This window comes from Indicator indicator, chromosome 29 (assembly GCF_027791375.1).
Source record: "Indicator indicator isolate 239-I01 chromosome 29, UM_Iind_1.1, whole genome shotgun sequence".
NCBI classification, from domain to species: Eukaryota; Metazoa; Chordata; class Aves; order Piciformes; family Indicatoridae; genus Indicator; species Indicator indicator.
The window spans coordinates 9,577,427-9,593,519 of record NC_072038.1 but is presented as its reverse complement, the minus strand read 5'-3'; the positions used below and the strand labels follow the sequence as shown (position 1 = coordinate 9,593,519).

At 46.8% G+C, this 16,093-nt stretch overlaps 1 protein-coding gene across 1 annotated transcript in view; it reads right to left on the bottom strand.

Moving 5' to 3' along the window:
* Positions 1–247: 247 nt before the first annotated feature.
* The window catches only part of LOC128976736 (ATP-binding cassette sub-family A member 9-like), a 37,667-nt gene continuing 21,821 nt past the window's right edge, over positions 248–16,093 (bottom strand). The window contains exons 17-40 of the mRNA XM_054394083.1: positions 15,786–15,876; positions 15,067–15,206; positions 14,511–14,630; positions 13,692–13,851; positions 13,234–13,400; positions 12,655–12,782; positions 11,792–11,929; positions 11,293–11,403; positions 10,694–10,864; positions 10,420–10,533; positions 9,806–9,916; positions 9,136–9,207; positions 8,510–8,601; positions 7,133–7,253; positions 6,660–6,774; positions 6,272–6,363; positions 4,581–4,759; positions 3,724–3,799; positions 3,156–3,250; positions 2,051–2,170; positions 974–1,114; positions 741–820; positions 596–651; positions 248–470 (exon numbers count right to left, since the gene is read on the bottom strand). Of these exons, the coding sequence (XP_054250058.1) occupies positions 381–470; positions 596–651; positions 741–820; positions 974–1,114; positions 2,051–2,170; positions 3,156–3,250; positions 3,724–3,799; positions 4,581–4,759; positions 6,272–6,363; positions 6,660–6,774; positions 7,133–7,253; positions 8,510–8,601; positions 9,136–9,207; positions 9,806–9,916; positions 10,420–10,533; positions 10,694–10,864; positions 11,293–11,403; positions 11,792–11,929; positions 12,655–12,782; positions 13,234–13,400; positions 13,692–13,851; positions 14,511–14,630; positions 15,067–15,206; positions 15,786–15,876 (2,780 nt within the window). The 3' untranslated portion in view covers positions 248–380. The remainder of the gene's footprint in view (positions 471–595; positions 652–740; positions 821–973; positions 1,115–2,050; positions 2,171–3,155; positions 3,251–3,723; positions 3,800–4,580; positions 4,760–6,271; positions 6,364–6,659; positions 6,775–7,132; positions 7,254–8,509; positions 8,602–9,135; positions 9,208–9,805; positions 9,917–10,419; positions 10,534–10,693; positions 10,865–11,292; positions 11,404–11,791; positions 11,930–12,654; positions 12,783–13,233; positions 13,401–13,691; positions 13,852–14,510; positions 14,631–15,066; positions 15,207–15,785; positions 15,877–16,093) is intronic.

The following is a 16,093-nucleotide window of genomic DNA, read 5'->3' as shown; positions in this document are numbered from 1 at the left end:
CCACCCCACCAGTGTCCCCATCCCCTGGCACAGTTTCAGGCCATTCCCTCTTGTTCTGTCACCTGCTACTAAGGAGAAGACACTGACCTCCACCTCACTTCAACCTTCTTTCAGGGAATTGTAGAGAACAATGAGCTCTCTCCTCAGCCTCTTCTTCTCCAGACTGAACAGAGGGTACAGATGAAAGGAGCAGGCATCAGTTTGTCAGGAGATAAAGGCTTTATTTATTAAAATAATACTTCTTTTCCTGGTGAGGCAGAGAACCTGCAGAGCAGTAGGTGCTATGACACGAGTAACCAAGCCCTAGGGCTGCATCCAATCACTCGTAGCAGTAACACTGAGGAATCAGGCTGAATGTTTTCCTTTGTGGCTCCAAGGGCTCAGGGGTGAAGTGGTCTCTGCTCCACAGCCCCATCAGATGCCACATCCAGGCTGTGCTCTTCCAGGTCCCTGGTGAGGTCTACAAATACCTGCAATGTGCCACAGTAGAAACCACCTCATTATTGCCAAGGACTGGCAGTATGAACCCCGGTCACAGGCTGTTTCCTCTTTTTATACAAGTGATTTCTAACCTGTAACTCCTACATCACCATACCTGCTGCAGAGAGTGCAATGACAAGCTGTAATCCTCAAGCCTGAACTTCTGTTTAGCTGTGGAGAGATGGAGAAGGCATCCTTAAATCCCCAAACCTACATGAACCATTTGAAAGCAATCTTCTTGCTGGATTGTTTCCTTTTACCTGCTTCTAGCTTGGAGAAAGCCTGGGACAGAGGTAGCACATGTTCCATGAGGATCTTGTAGGTGAGCAAGGAAGAAGTCCTGAAAAAGCAATTAAAAAAAAAAGAAAAAAAGGAATTCACCATTCTGTAACTCAGCACGAAGGTTTAGGAGTGCTTGGAAGATTGTTGTACTCCCAGCTAGATCATGGAGCAAGGTCAGGGGGGGCAACAGAGTGTCCCCTGGGGCAGTGACCTTTCTTGCCGAGCTGCAGAGGGGAAGAGCTGAACAATTTCAGCGTGGACAGCGTCGCTTTGTCTTGTGTCGGCAAGTTTGACTTCTAGGTGGTAACTTCTGCCAAACTTGCTTTTGAGGTCCTCAGTTGTACCAATATACCTGCAGAGAAATGGGAAAAAAAGGCTCAAATCATCCTAAGGGCCACAGGAACGATCTGAGGGCTGGAGAACCTTCCCTATGAGGACAGGCTGGGAAAGAGTTGGGGTTGTTTAGCTTGCAGAAGATTCCAGAGCTTCTGGTGGCCTTTCAGTGCTGATAGGAAAGATGGGGATGGGTTTCTGAACAGGGCCTGTTGCGGGTTGTTTAGCCTGGAGAAGATTCCAGACCTTCTGGTGGCTTATCAGTGCTTAAGGAGGCTGATAGGAAAGATGTGGACAGGTTTCTGAACAGGGCCTGTTGTGGCAGGACAAGGGGGTGGTTTTAAACTAAAAGAGGGAAATTTAGACTAAATAGAAGGCAGGCATTTTTCACGTTGAGGGTGGTGAGACATTGTCCCAGGTTGCCCAGAGAGGCTGTAGATGCCAAATCATAGAATGGCTTGGGTTGGAAGGGACCTCTAAAGGTCATTTAGTCCAACTCCCCCCTGCAGTAAGCAGAGACATCCTCAACTAGATCAGGTTGGAACCATTCCAGGTCAGGTTGTCTGGGTCTCTGAGCAACCTGCTGTAGCTGAAGGTGTCCCTGCTTTCTGCAGGGGCAGGGGTGGACAAGATGACCTTTAAAGGTCCTTTCCAAATCATTCTGTGATTTTATGGTTCTATAAGCATCAAATGAAGCAGTCAGTGAGTATGGGCAGCAGACACACCTCCTCTTACCCATCAGTGGTTTCTACTGTGCTGCCTAAACAACTGCCTGCTGACAAAGCCATGCTCATTACGTACTTAGGACAATCCAAACCAACATTTCCCATTAGATTATGAAGAAGAAAACAACAGCAACAACAAAGCCAAAACCCAAACCAAACAAAAGCCCCCCAAAACCTCCTACTAAAAATCAGGTGGCATCCTGGTGAGCAATGCAACCCCCCGTGCCCACCTCAGGTGCCCTGACACCAGGATGGCCACCCGGTCACATATGGCCATCGCCTCTTCCAGGTACTGCGTGACGAGGATGGCTGCCTGCTCCTTGCTCTTCATGGCATTCCGGATCACTTTCCTGGGAACAGAGCGATCACAGTTACTGCCCAGGAACAGCCAAAGAATTCCTTGCTTACTCCCTTACTTGCTCTCTTCTCCTTATACCAGGTGACAAGAGGAAATAGCCTGAAGTTGTGCCAGGGCAGGTTTAGGTTGGAGATTAGGGAAAATGCCTTTGCTGCAAGAGTGGTGAGGGATTGGAAGAGGCTGCCCAGGGAGGTGGTGGAGTCACCAGCCCTGGAGGTGTTCAAGAAAGGTGTGGACATGGCACTATGGGACAATGTTTCATGGCCACGGTGGTGTAAATCTGGTGGTTGGACTTGATGATGGTCTCTTCCAACCAAAGCAATTCTATGATCCTGTGAAGAGCTAGAGCAAGCACTAGGGCTGAATGGTGAAAAGGAAGAGTTGCCTGGAATTTTTTCTCTGAAGAAACCAGGATTTTCTGTCTTTTGCACCAAAATGCACGGGTTCAGCTGGCATCTACTTGGACTTTTCTGGGTGCCCTTACCCTTAAGATTGAACCTGGTGGTCAGCAAGGACTCACTTCCACGGAGTGAGGAGTTTAGTGACTGGCTCCCCATCCCCTGTGTGTTAGGAAATGGGGAGATGCAGATCACAGGATGTTAGGGATTGGAAGGGACCTCCGAAGTTCATCAAGTTCAAACCCCTGCCAGAGCAGGACCATAGAATCCAGCACAGGTCACACAAGAACACATCCAGATGGGGCTTGAAAGTCTCCAGAGAAGGAGACTCCACAACCTCCCTGAGCAGCCTGTTCCAGTGCTCTGTGACCCTCACAGTGAAGAAGTTCCTCCTCATGTCGAGGTGGAACCTCCTGTGCTGGAGTTTATATCCATTACTCTCAGTCCTACCATAGGGGGCAACTGAGCAGAGCCTGTCCCATCCCCTCTTGATTCCCAGCCTCTTCTGCCCCACAGTTACAACAGCAGAGAAGGTAAGGTCCATCTTGTTCTCCATTCTGCTAAGCCAGGGCTGCTCACCACATACGGCGTTGTCCTTTCACGTCCATGCTCACCGATGGCTCATCCCAGAGCAGCACTGTCGGATTTCCCAGGACACTCAGTGCAAAACACAGCTGAAATGGGAGACACCAAGGTCAGGGCTGGTCAGGTTAGGTCGAGTTTGCTTTTGCTTTACCTGCAAAACTGGGGAGCTGCCTCGTTACACCTTCATCCCTGTGACTCTTTTAGAAGTTGAAGCTCTTGATTCCAAAATGCATGAAGACTGACAGTGATCCAAAACCCCCACCTCAGGAGTCCCCAAGTTAGCTTTCCCCCAAATTTCCAAGCTTGCTGAAGATCTGAGAGTGGTTTTCCATCCCACTTACTGGACAATGCACTTGGTGGGGCATTAGGAGGTGATTACCACATAAACCCAATTTGTGGTTGGAAGAGTGAGGAGAGAGGAGGATCCTGCCAGGCTGGATTCCAAAGCTACTGATGACAACAAACCATGGCAGGAACCTACTCTGCTGAAGGTTTTCTGCATACCACGTTCAAGAAAGAAGGAGCAGGATTTGCTCAAGTAACAAACAAATCTAACACCTACCTCCCTGGCTTGTCCAGCAGATAACCTCCTAGCTGGAGTTTTAAAATGCTTCTGGAGATCCAAGGCCTTTGCTATGCTGCGGGGAATGGAAAGGAAAAATACTGGACACTGGTAACACTGTGGCCAGGGACACTGAGGAACCAGGGTCTAACATACTTGTTTTAGCAGATACCCATCACCTTGGGCTACTTGGTGATTTTACTTCTAGCTCAGATAGCAAATTAAAGAGTTTTGGAAGAAACTACAGACAGTAAAAGCAGTTAATGAGAGAATTGAGTTACCCATTTAACTGGCCATAAACTTGATGGAAGTTTTTTTTTCTTTTTCCTGAAGTTTTCTAGATAAACTAGAGCTAAAAATCTTGGTGACCCAGTGCCTGAGAACAGTATAAAGTAGCAGATCTCCTCAGAAGGAGATCCTGTTTCTGCAAGGTAAAGGGGCATTGAAGAGAGGCTACAAGAAAACTGGAGAGGGACTTTGTTTTGAAGGGCATGTAGTGATAGGGCAAGGGGCAGTGGCTCTAAGATGAAAGGGGGGAAGATTTAGATTAGATCTAAGGAAAAAGTTCTTCACAGAGAGGGTGGGGGGATACTGGAACAGGTTGTCCAGAAAGATTGTGGATGCCCCACCCCAGATTGGACAGGGCTTTGTGTGACACGGAAGGTGTCCCTGCTCACGGCAGGGGGTTGGAACTAGAGGATCTTTAAGGTCCCTTCAAACTGAAACCATTCTGTGATTCTGTGCCTGAGGGTGCTGTTCTCACCACACTAGCCAGGTTTATTAGCAGGAAGAGCTTTCCCTGTCCTATACCTCTGGAGAGAGGCAGAAGCAAAAGCTGAAATCATCTGGCTCTGTACCGGCTGATGGCAGCAGCTGCATCTTCTTCCCTTATCCCCCTGATGGCAGCGTACGCCTCCAGATGCTGGTGCACGGTGAGGTCTGCCCACAGATGGTCCTGCTGTGGGCAGCAGCCCAGACTCCCTGGGCTGCCCTGCCCTGGGGAGGAGGCAGCTGCATCACAGTTCTTGAGCAGCACCTGCACAAACAGAGAGTCACAGGATGGTAGGGGTCGGAAGGGAGCTCTGGAGATCCTCCAGTCCACACACGCCTCCGCAGCTGGAGTGTGTTGTTCTGGAGTGCATCAATGGAACCCTTGGAAATGTGGTAATGTTTTCTCCTGTGATGTGAGGAACTTCATTAGCACATGGGAAGTGAAAGCCAGCACCACTGGCTTTCATCTCCATCTACTATGGCTTCTGCTCATCTGCATCCAGAAATATGTTTCCCCAATATGACCACCAGGAAACCTTTGGGCACTAGTACCAGCTGGAGACTATCTTTTCCCAGTAATATTTTTCTATTTCCAACTGTCCCAAACCTGTAACAGCAATGGCATTTCCCCTCCCCCAGCACATGTCATTAATCATCCTGCACATAATTAAGTGTTGGATTGTTGCTGGCCCAACCCTGCTCACATTTGGTTTTAATTTCCTAGGTTTGCAAGGCTGTTTATGGAGAATGTTTTTTTCTTTTTAGTGTTTATTATATTATTTATTATTTTTATTTTTATTTTTTTAAGATGTCAAAATTTCTTTTGTGAAATTTCCTGATGGGTTTCAAATGCACACTGGAGATTTCTCTGTGGTTTCAAACCCTTAAATCTGTAAACACTGAATGTGGTGACATCTAGAATGTGCACTGAGTAAATCAACACTTTCTTTTTACTCCTGTAAATGTAGAATCATAGAATTTTTTGGGTGGGAAGGGACCTCCAAAGGTCATCCAGCCCAACACCCCTGCAGTAAGCAGGGTACATCCTCCACTAGATCAGGTTGCTCAGAGCCCTCTCAAGCCTGACCTTGAATATCTCCAGAGATGGAGCCCCAGCTACCTGCCTGGGCAACCTGTTGCTGTGTTCCACCACTTTCACAGTGCAGAACTTGTTCCTAACATCTAATCTCAAACTCCTCTCTCATTTCAAACCATTGCCCCACGTCCTATCACTGCAGGCCTTTGGAAACAGTCCCTCTGCAGCCTTCTTGTAGCCCCCTTCAAGCACTGGAAGGCTGCTACTAGATCTGCCTGGAGCCTTCTCTTCTCCAGGCTGAACAACCCCAGCTCCCTCAGCCTGTCCTCACAGGAGAAGTACTCCAGCTTCCTCCCCGCCCCTACTCCATCATCTTCATACCCCTCCTCTGGCCCTGCTCCATCAGGTCCATGTCCTTTGTCTGTTGATGGCTCCAGATCTGGATGCAGGGTTGCATGTACATAAATTTGGGGGTTGGACTAGATGGGGGGGGGGGGGGGGGGGGGGGTTGGAATAGATGGAGGGGGTTGGACTAGATGAGGGGGAGTTGGAATTGATGGGGGGGGTTGGACTAGATGGGGGGGGTTGGACTGGATGATCTCTGGAGGTCCCTTCCAACCCAAACCATTCTATGCTTCTGAATTCCCCGAGTCAAGGGTTGCATTGCCAGCTTGCCTTATCACATCCTTGATTTATAAAGGCAGAGGTCATCCTCCCAGGTGCTCCAAAGGCATCACCTACCTCCCCAGCAGTCACTGCTATGTCTCCAGAAATCATGTGTATTGTTGTGCTTTTCCCAGCTCCGTTGGGTCCTAACAGACCTAATACTTCTCCTGGAACAAATAGGCATGATTTTTTAATAGCAATTATTGTTAATAACACCTTTTTTAATTCCCCCCCCACCACCACCACCCACTGTGTGCCAGGCAATATCTAAAAGTACAGTAGGAGAAAGGGTAGTTCATGAACTTATCCCCACAAATCAAAACTGCAGGAGCTGTGGTGCATTGGGTCTGGCTGCACACAGGGAGTTCTACCAAATACATCACCTCTTAATGGCATCCAAGAAAAAGATGACCTTCACATTAGAGTCTAATCATTTAGGGGGAGTGCAGCAAGATACTCCCACCTTTTTTAACACTAAGAGAGAGGTTTTGGACAGCAACTTTCTTCCTCTTCTTAAAGGTGGAGCTGGCTTGCTTGTCTTGGTATTCCTTGCGCAAACTGTCGGCAATGATAACTGGCTCCTGGGAAGGGAGGAAGTGGGGAATGAAAACTCTCCTCCTGTCCCAGGAGACAGTTCATCTGTTCTTACCATTAAGTATGACTACAGGGAAAATATCTACATTAAAAATCCAGGAAACAGCAACAGGAACAAAATGAAACACACACACACACACACAATAGGGAGAATAAGCAGAATGGGAATAAAAATGTAGTGCCAGCTAGACCCTGTCTAGTGCCAGGGCAGTCATGGGCTGGGTGATGAGAGGTCCACTTGGATATCAGATTAGTAAATAGTAAGTGTCTGAGCTAAGAGAGCAGAGCCAGGTGTAAAGATGAAGAATGAAAGAAGAAAACAAGCCAGGAGGCTGCTTTCACCTCCTCCTGCTGCAGGGAGGTCATTGCTATCCTCACTCTCTCCCTCTCAGCCTGGACTTCTGGGGTCTCCTCCCCAGGGTGGGTCCTGTTCTGGCGGGTGACTGCTTTCCTCTGCTGGATCCTACAAGTGGAGGTAAGAGAGATGCTGTCATCAGGAACTGCTTCCAAAAAGCCTGGGTTTACAGGTTTGTTCCCAGGGCAGTGCCCCACAGAATTTATTTGAATGCCAGGAGTGGTTCCACTGGCAGTGTCTGGGCAGTTCAGGATGAGGGGCAATAGCTTTGAGCTGGAAGAGGGCAGATTTAGACTGGATGCTAGGAAGTTCTTTACAGTGAGGGTGGTGAGACATTGGAACAGGTTGCCCAGAGAAGTTGTGGATGCCTGATCCCTGGAGATGTTTAAAACCAGGCTGGATGAGGTTTTGAGCCACCTGCTCTAGTGGGAGGCGTCTCTGCTCATGGCAGGGGGGTTGGAACTAGATGATCCTTAGGGTCCCTTCCAACCCAAACCATTCCATGATTCTATGATTTACTCAGGAGGAGGAAAAAAATCCCACTGGCATGCATGAGAAAATAAAGGGCAGCTTTAGCTTTTTTCCTTCTTCAGTCAATACTGACTGGTCCTCTGCACGACACATGCCAAGGAGAATTACAAAACAGGAGGCAGGTTTTCAGAGCTGTGTGGGCACCCAACCCCCAGCTCAGGCACATTTGTTAGGGTTTGGCAGTTTACTATTTTTCACAAATCTTCTGCCACAGGACTTAAGGGGTTCAGCCACATGCTGGTGGTGCCAGATGAGCAGAGAGCAGGCAGTAGACAGCCCCAGGCTGCTGAAGCTTTGAGGAAGTCTCCATCCTGCAGAGAGCAATCCTGACGCATCAGAAAAGGGCTTAGAATGTTGGATTTCAGTTTGTGACTGCTAATTTAGGCAGCTGTAGTGAAATGTCCTGAAAGCTTAGCTATGAAGCTTAATGGAAAAAAAGCTTAAATCAAATTTGTTATTCTCTCCAGGACATTGTACTTGAGCTGACCTATTGCAACACACTGGGTGGGAATTTGTCTCCAGACACATTCAAGGAAACCCCACTAAGCTGGAAACTGTAATGACCCACAGGAATTAAACAAACAATCATTCCCTTCATTCCCATTGTCCTCCCTTCCAGATACAATGGTTCAAACTAAAACTATGAGCTTTAGCCACACTTTGCAAAGTGCTTTTACGTTCACTCCTGTCCTCTTCCTGTTGAAGAGCCAGGATGAGCCAAGAGGGTCCTGCCTGGCTCTACAGCACCCAGCCCACCCTGAGGACCAGGATAGCTGTGGCTGACCAGGATAACTGTGGCTAATTGCAAGGTACCCTGACTGCTTAGGACATACCTGAAGATGGGATCCAGTCTGGAAACTGGTTCTCCATATCTCATCTCCAAACAGCGCAGGAGAAAAGCAAAAATCACACAATGGATGTATGGCTAAAAAGCAGAAATGAATGAGGTTTGTGTGGGGACAAGGTACCAACACACTCAATTATTTTTAATTGTAAGAGCATGCAGGGACCAATCTCATTTACTTCAGCTATTGAAAGGGTCCCAAAAGGGGAAGAAATTAAATTGATGCTTTGCATACATTTGCATCTCATATGCAGATCACTTGCTAAAGCCTTAACTTCACACTGCAGCTTTAGCTCAGACAACCTGCACCCCAGCAGACACCCCACAGAGATCACATCTTTCTTTTGGAGAACCAACATTAGATGGATCAGTTGATGAATAATATCTCTGCCTTATACATGACCTCATCTCCCCACCATTTCTGCACAGATGGTCCAGCATCCAGGGCTCACAGGAGATCTAAGCCCATGATTACCTGGAGGCATCTCCCCTGACAACCATTTGACTACATAACCCATGCTGTATTTATGGGGAGAATTCTACAAGCCCAGCACAGGTCCATCCCATTAGAACAGCCACCCTTTCCAAAACAACTATCACCAAAGTGCTGCTTACTGCAAACATAGGTATGAAGATGTAATTCCATGACTCAGGAGGAAAATCCTCTTCATCACGCAGTGAGAAATACTACAAGGAAAGAAAAAAGATCAGCCAGCTAGGAAAGTTCCTTAGCATGGTGTGCCTTGGTGCAGGGTCAGAGCAAGGCTGGGATGTAGGGATGCTGAGTGGTCTTCAAGGTGGGATAAAGGCATTTTGATCTGCACTTTGTTTTTTGGTTTGGTTTTTTTTGGGGTTCACACTGCCTCAAAGAGCTGCAGGTGCCTTGGCTACAACTATTCCAGACATGCCTCAAAGTCAGCCAGGTTAGATCCAACCTTTCATTCATTGCTTCTCTCTTTCCAGACCTCTCACCTCCTTTTGTTAGCTCACTTCCTTCCTCCAGGTCTTCCCACTCTGACACCTTCCCCTCCCATGCTACCCTGGCTGTCAAAACAGTCATGTAACAGCTCATTGTAACTAAATCAACCAAAACCATCCCAATCAGGGTTAACAGGTCAGATCTTGGTCCTTTCTTTCACTCCCCAGCCTGGAGCTTTTCTCCTGTTGTCCTGACTCTGTCTCTTTGACAGTTGGCAGTTTGAGGCAGAGAATTTGGAAAGCTCCTCTTGCTTTTCCAGTTTGCACCATTAGGACCATTACAGCATTTAGCAGGATGTTTACTTACTGGTGCAGAGAAGATCAACCAGCCCAGAGGTGGAGACCCAGGAATCAAAGTACAGAGGATGAAATAAAGTGCTGTATGGTGGTGATCGATCGTAGAGAGAATTATATTCAACTGAAATAAAGCAGAAAAAGTATTTCCAATATTAATGCATTGCTGGGGGAGGGGGGTGGAAATCATAGAATAGCTTCAGTTGGAAAAGACCTTTAAAATCCTCAAGTCCAACCTTAAAATTCTCAAGTCCAACCTTAAAATCCTCAAGTCCAACTTTAAAATCCTCAAGTCCAACCTTAAGCTCCTCAAGTCCAACCTTAAGCTCCTCAAGTCCAACCTTAAAATCCTCAAGTCCAACTTTAAAATCCTCAAGTCCAACCTTAAGCTCCTCAAGTCCAACCTTAAGCTCCTCAAGTCCAACCTTAAGATCCTCAAGTCCAACCTTAAAATCCTCAAGTCCAACCTTAAGCTCCTCAAGACCAACCAGTAGCAAACTCTGTTATCATGGACAGTTTGTTAATGACTTGGGTGGCTCTGCTGAGCACCAGGAGATTTGAAATGAAGCCTCAAGTGGCCAGATGTGTAAAGCAAACACTTTCAGAGTGAAGATTCCCTTCACTTACCAGAACGAAGATGGAAGTCCAAATGTAACGATTGCTTCGTCCCCTGCGACATCTAAAGGCAATCAAATAGATGAGGAGGACAAGAGATGCTCCATAACCAGTGACACAGATGATCTACAGAGAGAGACAGACTGATGTCACCAATGAGGAGATGGAGAGATGAAAACCTGCCTGGAGCAGCCTGCTTCCACTGAAATATTGGAAGTAGAAGCTCCCTGTGAAAGAAGGGAGGGAGATGTGTGCTTGCCCTTTTTCCTGCACACCAAGGCCTCACCAGGGTCAGCAGGTCGATGGCTTCCAAGGGGCAGATGCGGTTTATGAGCAGCACAACCCCAAACATGAGGCACATCAGGGTCCAGAAGAGTGGGACGTCCACCAGAGCTTGCCCACACCAATATGCTGAGGGGAAGAGCCCTGAGAGCCGCAGCTGGGCACGAGCCTGGAGCTGCAAAAGCAAATGAGGAGAGAGAGTTGATTTGAAAGAGCCCCAAACACCTTTCCTGCTCCTGTTCCTGCTCCTCCTCCTTCTCTATCACCCTTGCTCCTCTTTCCCTGACTCAATCTTCTGCTCTTTTCCAAGCACTTTCAATTCTTAGTCCTACTATTGTTTTAAAACACAGAATTTTTTATAAAAATGGCCATTGGAACCAAAACAATTCTATGATTCTATAAAATCATCCTCCTGATCATTTATTAACACCCACATTCTTCTCAGCCCCACCTGATTTCCCAAGATGGTACAAGAATGTGCTCCTGCAGCTGTATTTCTTCCAGCATCCCACCTAGAAATGCCAGCCAGCCCACCAGTGCTCCCCATGGACAGGACATTCACAATCACTTCTTGTCTGAGACCTCTCAGACCATGGTTTTTACCTTGTAGTCCTCCATGCTGCTCACTGCAAACTGAGAGGGCAAACCAGCAGCCAAAATCAGCATGTACTCAAGACAGAAGATAAAAATGTCACTCCTTATCCCTGTTTCTGCCTGTGGAGGAGAAATTCAGAGTCACCAGTAACCAGCAGCTGCCCAGGGAATAGCTCACAGGCTGGCTAAACACAGAGGTGAGCACCAACATCAAGGGGAAGGCATTGGTGCTGAAGAACACAAAATAAGGCAATAAAAAAAGGCATTTAGAGTCTCAGACTTTGCAAGAACTGCTGTGGTTGCTGCCAGTTGCTGAGGTCTGATCCTTGGGCTCCCTTCCAACCTGGCATTCTGTGACTGCTGAGCAATCAATGCCTTCAGGAACTGGCCAGCAGTTGGAGCACTGATCCCAATCCTTGGAAGCTGCTCATTCAACCAGGTTCCCAACCCATCCAGTCCTTATCACTTCAACAAGACTACTTCAGTTGGTTCTCACCAAGAGACTCACATTGTGGAAGGGCTCATTCCAGACGCGGAAGCGCGCGGTGGAGTTGAAGAGCCTCAGGAAGGTGTTGCTGAGGATATTCACGAGCAAGGGGAAGCAGTTCATGGTTTCTACACTGCACATGGCTGTGAATCTGTAGCTCTGAAGACACAAGAGCAAGAAGATGTGACCTTCACGCCCAGGAGAGGTGTGAGGAGGAGCTGAGCTCAGAGAGAGGTCAGAGAAATGCAGTAACAAATGGCAGTCAAATAGTTTTAGGTCAGAGAAATGGAACAAAGTTGGAAGTGGGGAGATACAGGCTGGCCATAAGGAAGAAATTCTTCACCATGAGAGTGGTGAGACCCTGGAATGGGTTGTCCAGGGAGGTGGGTTGAGGCCCCATCCCTGGAGGTGTTTAAGGCCAGGCTGGATGAGGCTCTAGCCCTAGCTCTAGCTAGGGGATAGCAATAGGGCAAGGGGAATGGTTTGAAGCTGAAGGAGAGCAGGGTTAGACTGGATCTTAGGAAGAAGTTCTTCAGTACAGGGGTGATGAGACTCTGCAATAAGCTGCCCAGGGAAGCTGTGGATGCGTCTTCCCTGGGGGTGTTCAAGGCCAGGTTGGATGAGGTCTTAAGCAGCTGAGTCTAGTTGAGAGGTGTCCCGGCCCATGGCAGGGAGGTTGGAGGAGATGATCTCTGAGGTCCCTTCCAATCTAAGTCATTTTATGACAATCCTGGAATCCAACAAACAGACTCATGGCTATTATTTAATATGTCAGACAAATATTCTCCCTTCTGCTGGTGTGTGTATTTCACTGTGCTTCATTTAAAGGCATTTCAGAAAGTTCTGTTGACCTCCAGGGTGAAAGAGAAAGACATCTCCCTCACCTTGCCTTCCAGGGCTATCTTCAGAGCTCCATTATAGAGTGGAATGCTTGTGATGTTTTTCTCATGAGTTATTTCTGGGATGATATTTTGAGCCTCCAAAGCAACAAGGAAATTCTCAATTTGTGATCCTGAGATCAAGTCAAGAACAGAAATTAGAGTAATTTGAGTTGGTTTCTTTTAAAAATATGAACAGTTTCACACAGAGAAGTTCCCACTCGCAAGGCAGAGATATGTTAAAAACCCTCAAACATGCAGAATCTAAGCAAGTTCATATTTTCTCTATTCCCCCTCCTCCAGTTTAATTTAAACAGGTTAAACACAATAGAGGTTTCCACACTTTGCTTATTGCTCTTTTTCTTTGTTTGTTTTGAATTTGCCTGGTTCATTCCTCCCTCAAACATCAGCTACTCACTTTAGTATCACTAAAACTGGATTTGTTTTTGCTCAAAAGAAAACAGCTCCCAAAGCCCCAAATACATAAAGGGACGTACAGAAAGAGTAAGGCAAGGCTGGTCTATCAACTCTAAGAGGACCCAGAGTGGTGCAGAAAGTGAATCAACATCCCCTGTTCTTCTTCACCTGTATCATTGAGGATGAGAAGATTTGTTGACTTGTTTTGAACTTTCTCTTTGGTGGGAACAAAATAGGAGCTGGCTGTGATTTCCCAGCTAGTGGAGCTGCCCCACAGGTGAAATGCAATGAAAGTCATCAGCATTGGAAGGATAAATATTCCAAAGAACAGCAATCTAGATGGAAAAACAGATCATAAGTGGGTCCAGGGGAACTCCACTTTTCACTAGTTGTGTGATTTATAGTGACAGAGACAAGGGGAAATTTATAACTTAAGCAATCCAGAGCTCTACCAGGAAGTTCTGACTGACCCTATTATTGCAGCTTTTGAACATTTTCCACCACATTCTCTGCTTCCAAACATCTCCACTGGTATTTGAGCCTTCCCTCAGTCCCTCAAGAGAATTTTTTGAGAAGCACCAAGTCATTGTGAGGGCTGCAGAGCAGATGAGAGCTCCCATACTTACATGGAGCCGAGAAGCTTTCCTTCGTGCTTGAGTTTGAAGAAGCGAATTCTCATCACAGCACACACCTGCTGCCTCCAGAGAGCCATCCCACTCACTCTCTGCATCTCCTGCTCCAAAAGCACTGGGAGACTTTGGGCCCTCTCCTCAAGGTCTCCATCTTCTATGTGTTCAGCATGAGAAATACCATTATCCGCAAAGCATGTTCAAAGGACACATTTTAACCCCACTCATCAGGGATCTTCTCTTCTGAAGAGAAGAAAGCTTTCATCTTTTAGCCAGGAAAGAAACCAGGGCAGAGAAAAGGGGCCAGAATTTATCCAGAAGATAATTTATATTGGGGAGTTCAGACTGGCTGAACCTGAGCTCATATGGCAACACATCCAGCATCTTCAGGGACCTTGTGAAATGCTTCCTGCCTAGTTTCTCTCTTCCCAGCTCCTGATGTGGGCATTATACCCTTCAAAGGCAAATACCCTTCCAACAGCAGTGGTCAGTTCCTCTGCTTAAAAGCCTGTGGGAAGGGTTCTAAAAATGTGTAGACCTGGCACTTCAGGACATGGTTTTGTGGTCATGGTAGTGTCGGGCTGATGGTTGGACTTGATGATCTTAGAGGTCTTTTTTCAACCTTAATGGTTCTATGACTGAATTACCTAAACTTCTCCATGAAGACATCCTTCACTAAATGAAAGTTGAATACAACTGCAACTCCTGACCTACCAAGAGTCACATTTAACAGCGACTCATTCCTATTCAATTAAAGCATAGGGATATAGAGAATAGTAATCATGCCACACCTGCAAATGGCAATCAATATTTTACCTTCTTGATCGATGGCTTCTTCACCTTCGAGCTTCAGGAAAACGTCTTCCAGGGTTGTCCTACTAACCTCATACTTAACAACCCCTTGCAAAGGATTGTTCTCCAGATGGCTGAACAGATCTGCATGACAGAAACAAGCAGGCTCACCCCAATGACCAAGACCAAGGCTGAGCAGAAGCTCAGGCTGGCATGATCAGTGTGGTACCTTCTACCACTCACATCATTATCTCATAACTTAAAAGCCATGGCAAAACCACTGCACTCTACAGGAGGTAAGTAGTGGAAAATTCAGAGGTCTTGACTACCATGGGCCTTACTGGTGGGAGAAATCTCAACCTGAAGCCAGAGGACACTCAGCAGATTTTAGTTTGTAGATTATTTAGTGGATTTCCCCCTGTTCATCTGCATTAATTTTATTAGCATCTCCATTAGAGGCTTTCTTTAAGGCTGAGGTTTATGCAGCTCTGGGCTTCCCAGTCCCACACAGCAATACTGGACCAAGGAAACTCTTTCTGCTTCCCTTCACAGCCCTGGCACAACAAGAAGCTTTTCATACCTGGGAAGCTATCCATGTTCTCCAAAGGTAGCACATAACACAGCTCACTCTGCTTCTGTCCTTTCAGCACAGCATCAGGGATGTACTGCTTGACCAGGGATGATGTAAGCTCAGGGTCACACAGGTCATTCACCTGTATTCTGATGGTATTAAAAAGCAATTGCTATAATATTAAAAGGAGAAGGAAAATGCATGCATCATCCATGGAAAACACAAAGCCAGCAGTCGCTCTTCAAGCCGTGAGGCAAACTCCAAAACTGGGCAGCACTGTGGTGGGAATTCTTAGAGTCATCTGCAGTGCCCCTGGTTTTGCCATGGATGCAAGAAATAGTTGAGGTTAAGAATAATAACCCTGATAAGCCAAGAGCAGAGAAAATTAATATCCAGAGTAAAACAAGTTCAGATGAAAGCTGTTTGTAGGTCACCCTGGAACCACAGAATCTGTGGAAGTTTAAGCTCATCTTACTCTGGTCCCCTTTTGGCTGCGTAGGAGGTTGCAAAGTCATTTTAGCTACATGCTTGGAGCTTTCAGGATTGGGTTCCAAAGGAAAGCAGCTCGCTTTCCAAAGAGAGATATTTTTGGCAGCCTCAAAAGAATTCCAAAAGGAATGGTCAAGGTCTCTGTACAGAAATTCTATAGAGACATAAACTGGACATGGAAACTCATCAGCTAGAAGCTTCCCATAAAAAGAGTGGTGACCAAGAAGAAAAGGGTTTACCTTAAGTGGTAGCCAATTCCCCATTTTCTCTTCAAGTAGAGAGATGAACCAACACACTGTAATCTCCCTCTGGAGAGGAAAGCTTTCCGATCTGGGAGGTATGAACACAAAGGCTTCAGGGGGGGATTTACAACGCTGCAGTAGTCTGACCTCACCCTGCTCCTCCTGAACTCAACAGACATTTATAATCAAGTCAAGAGGAGTAAAACCTGGCCATTCCTGAGGGGTTTTTCGTTTTAAACCACTGCCTTTGTCCCAAGCATCGAGGTTAATCTTCCTACAGGCTTGTGGAAAACTTCCCAAGCAGC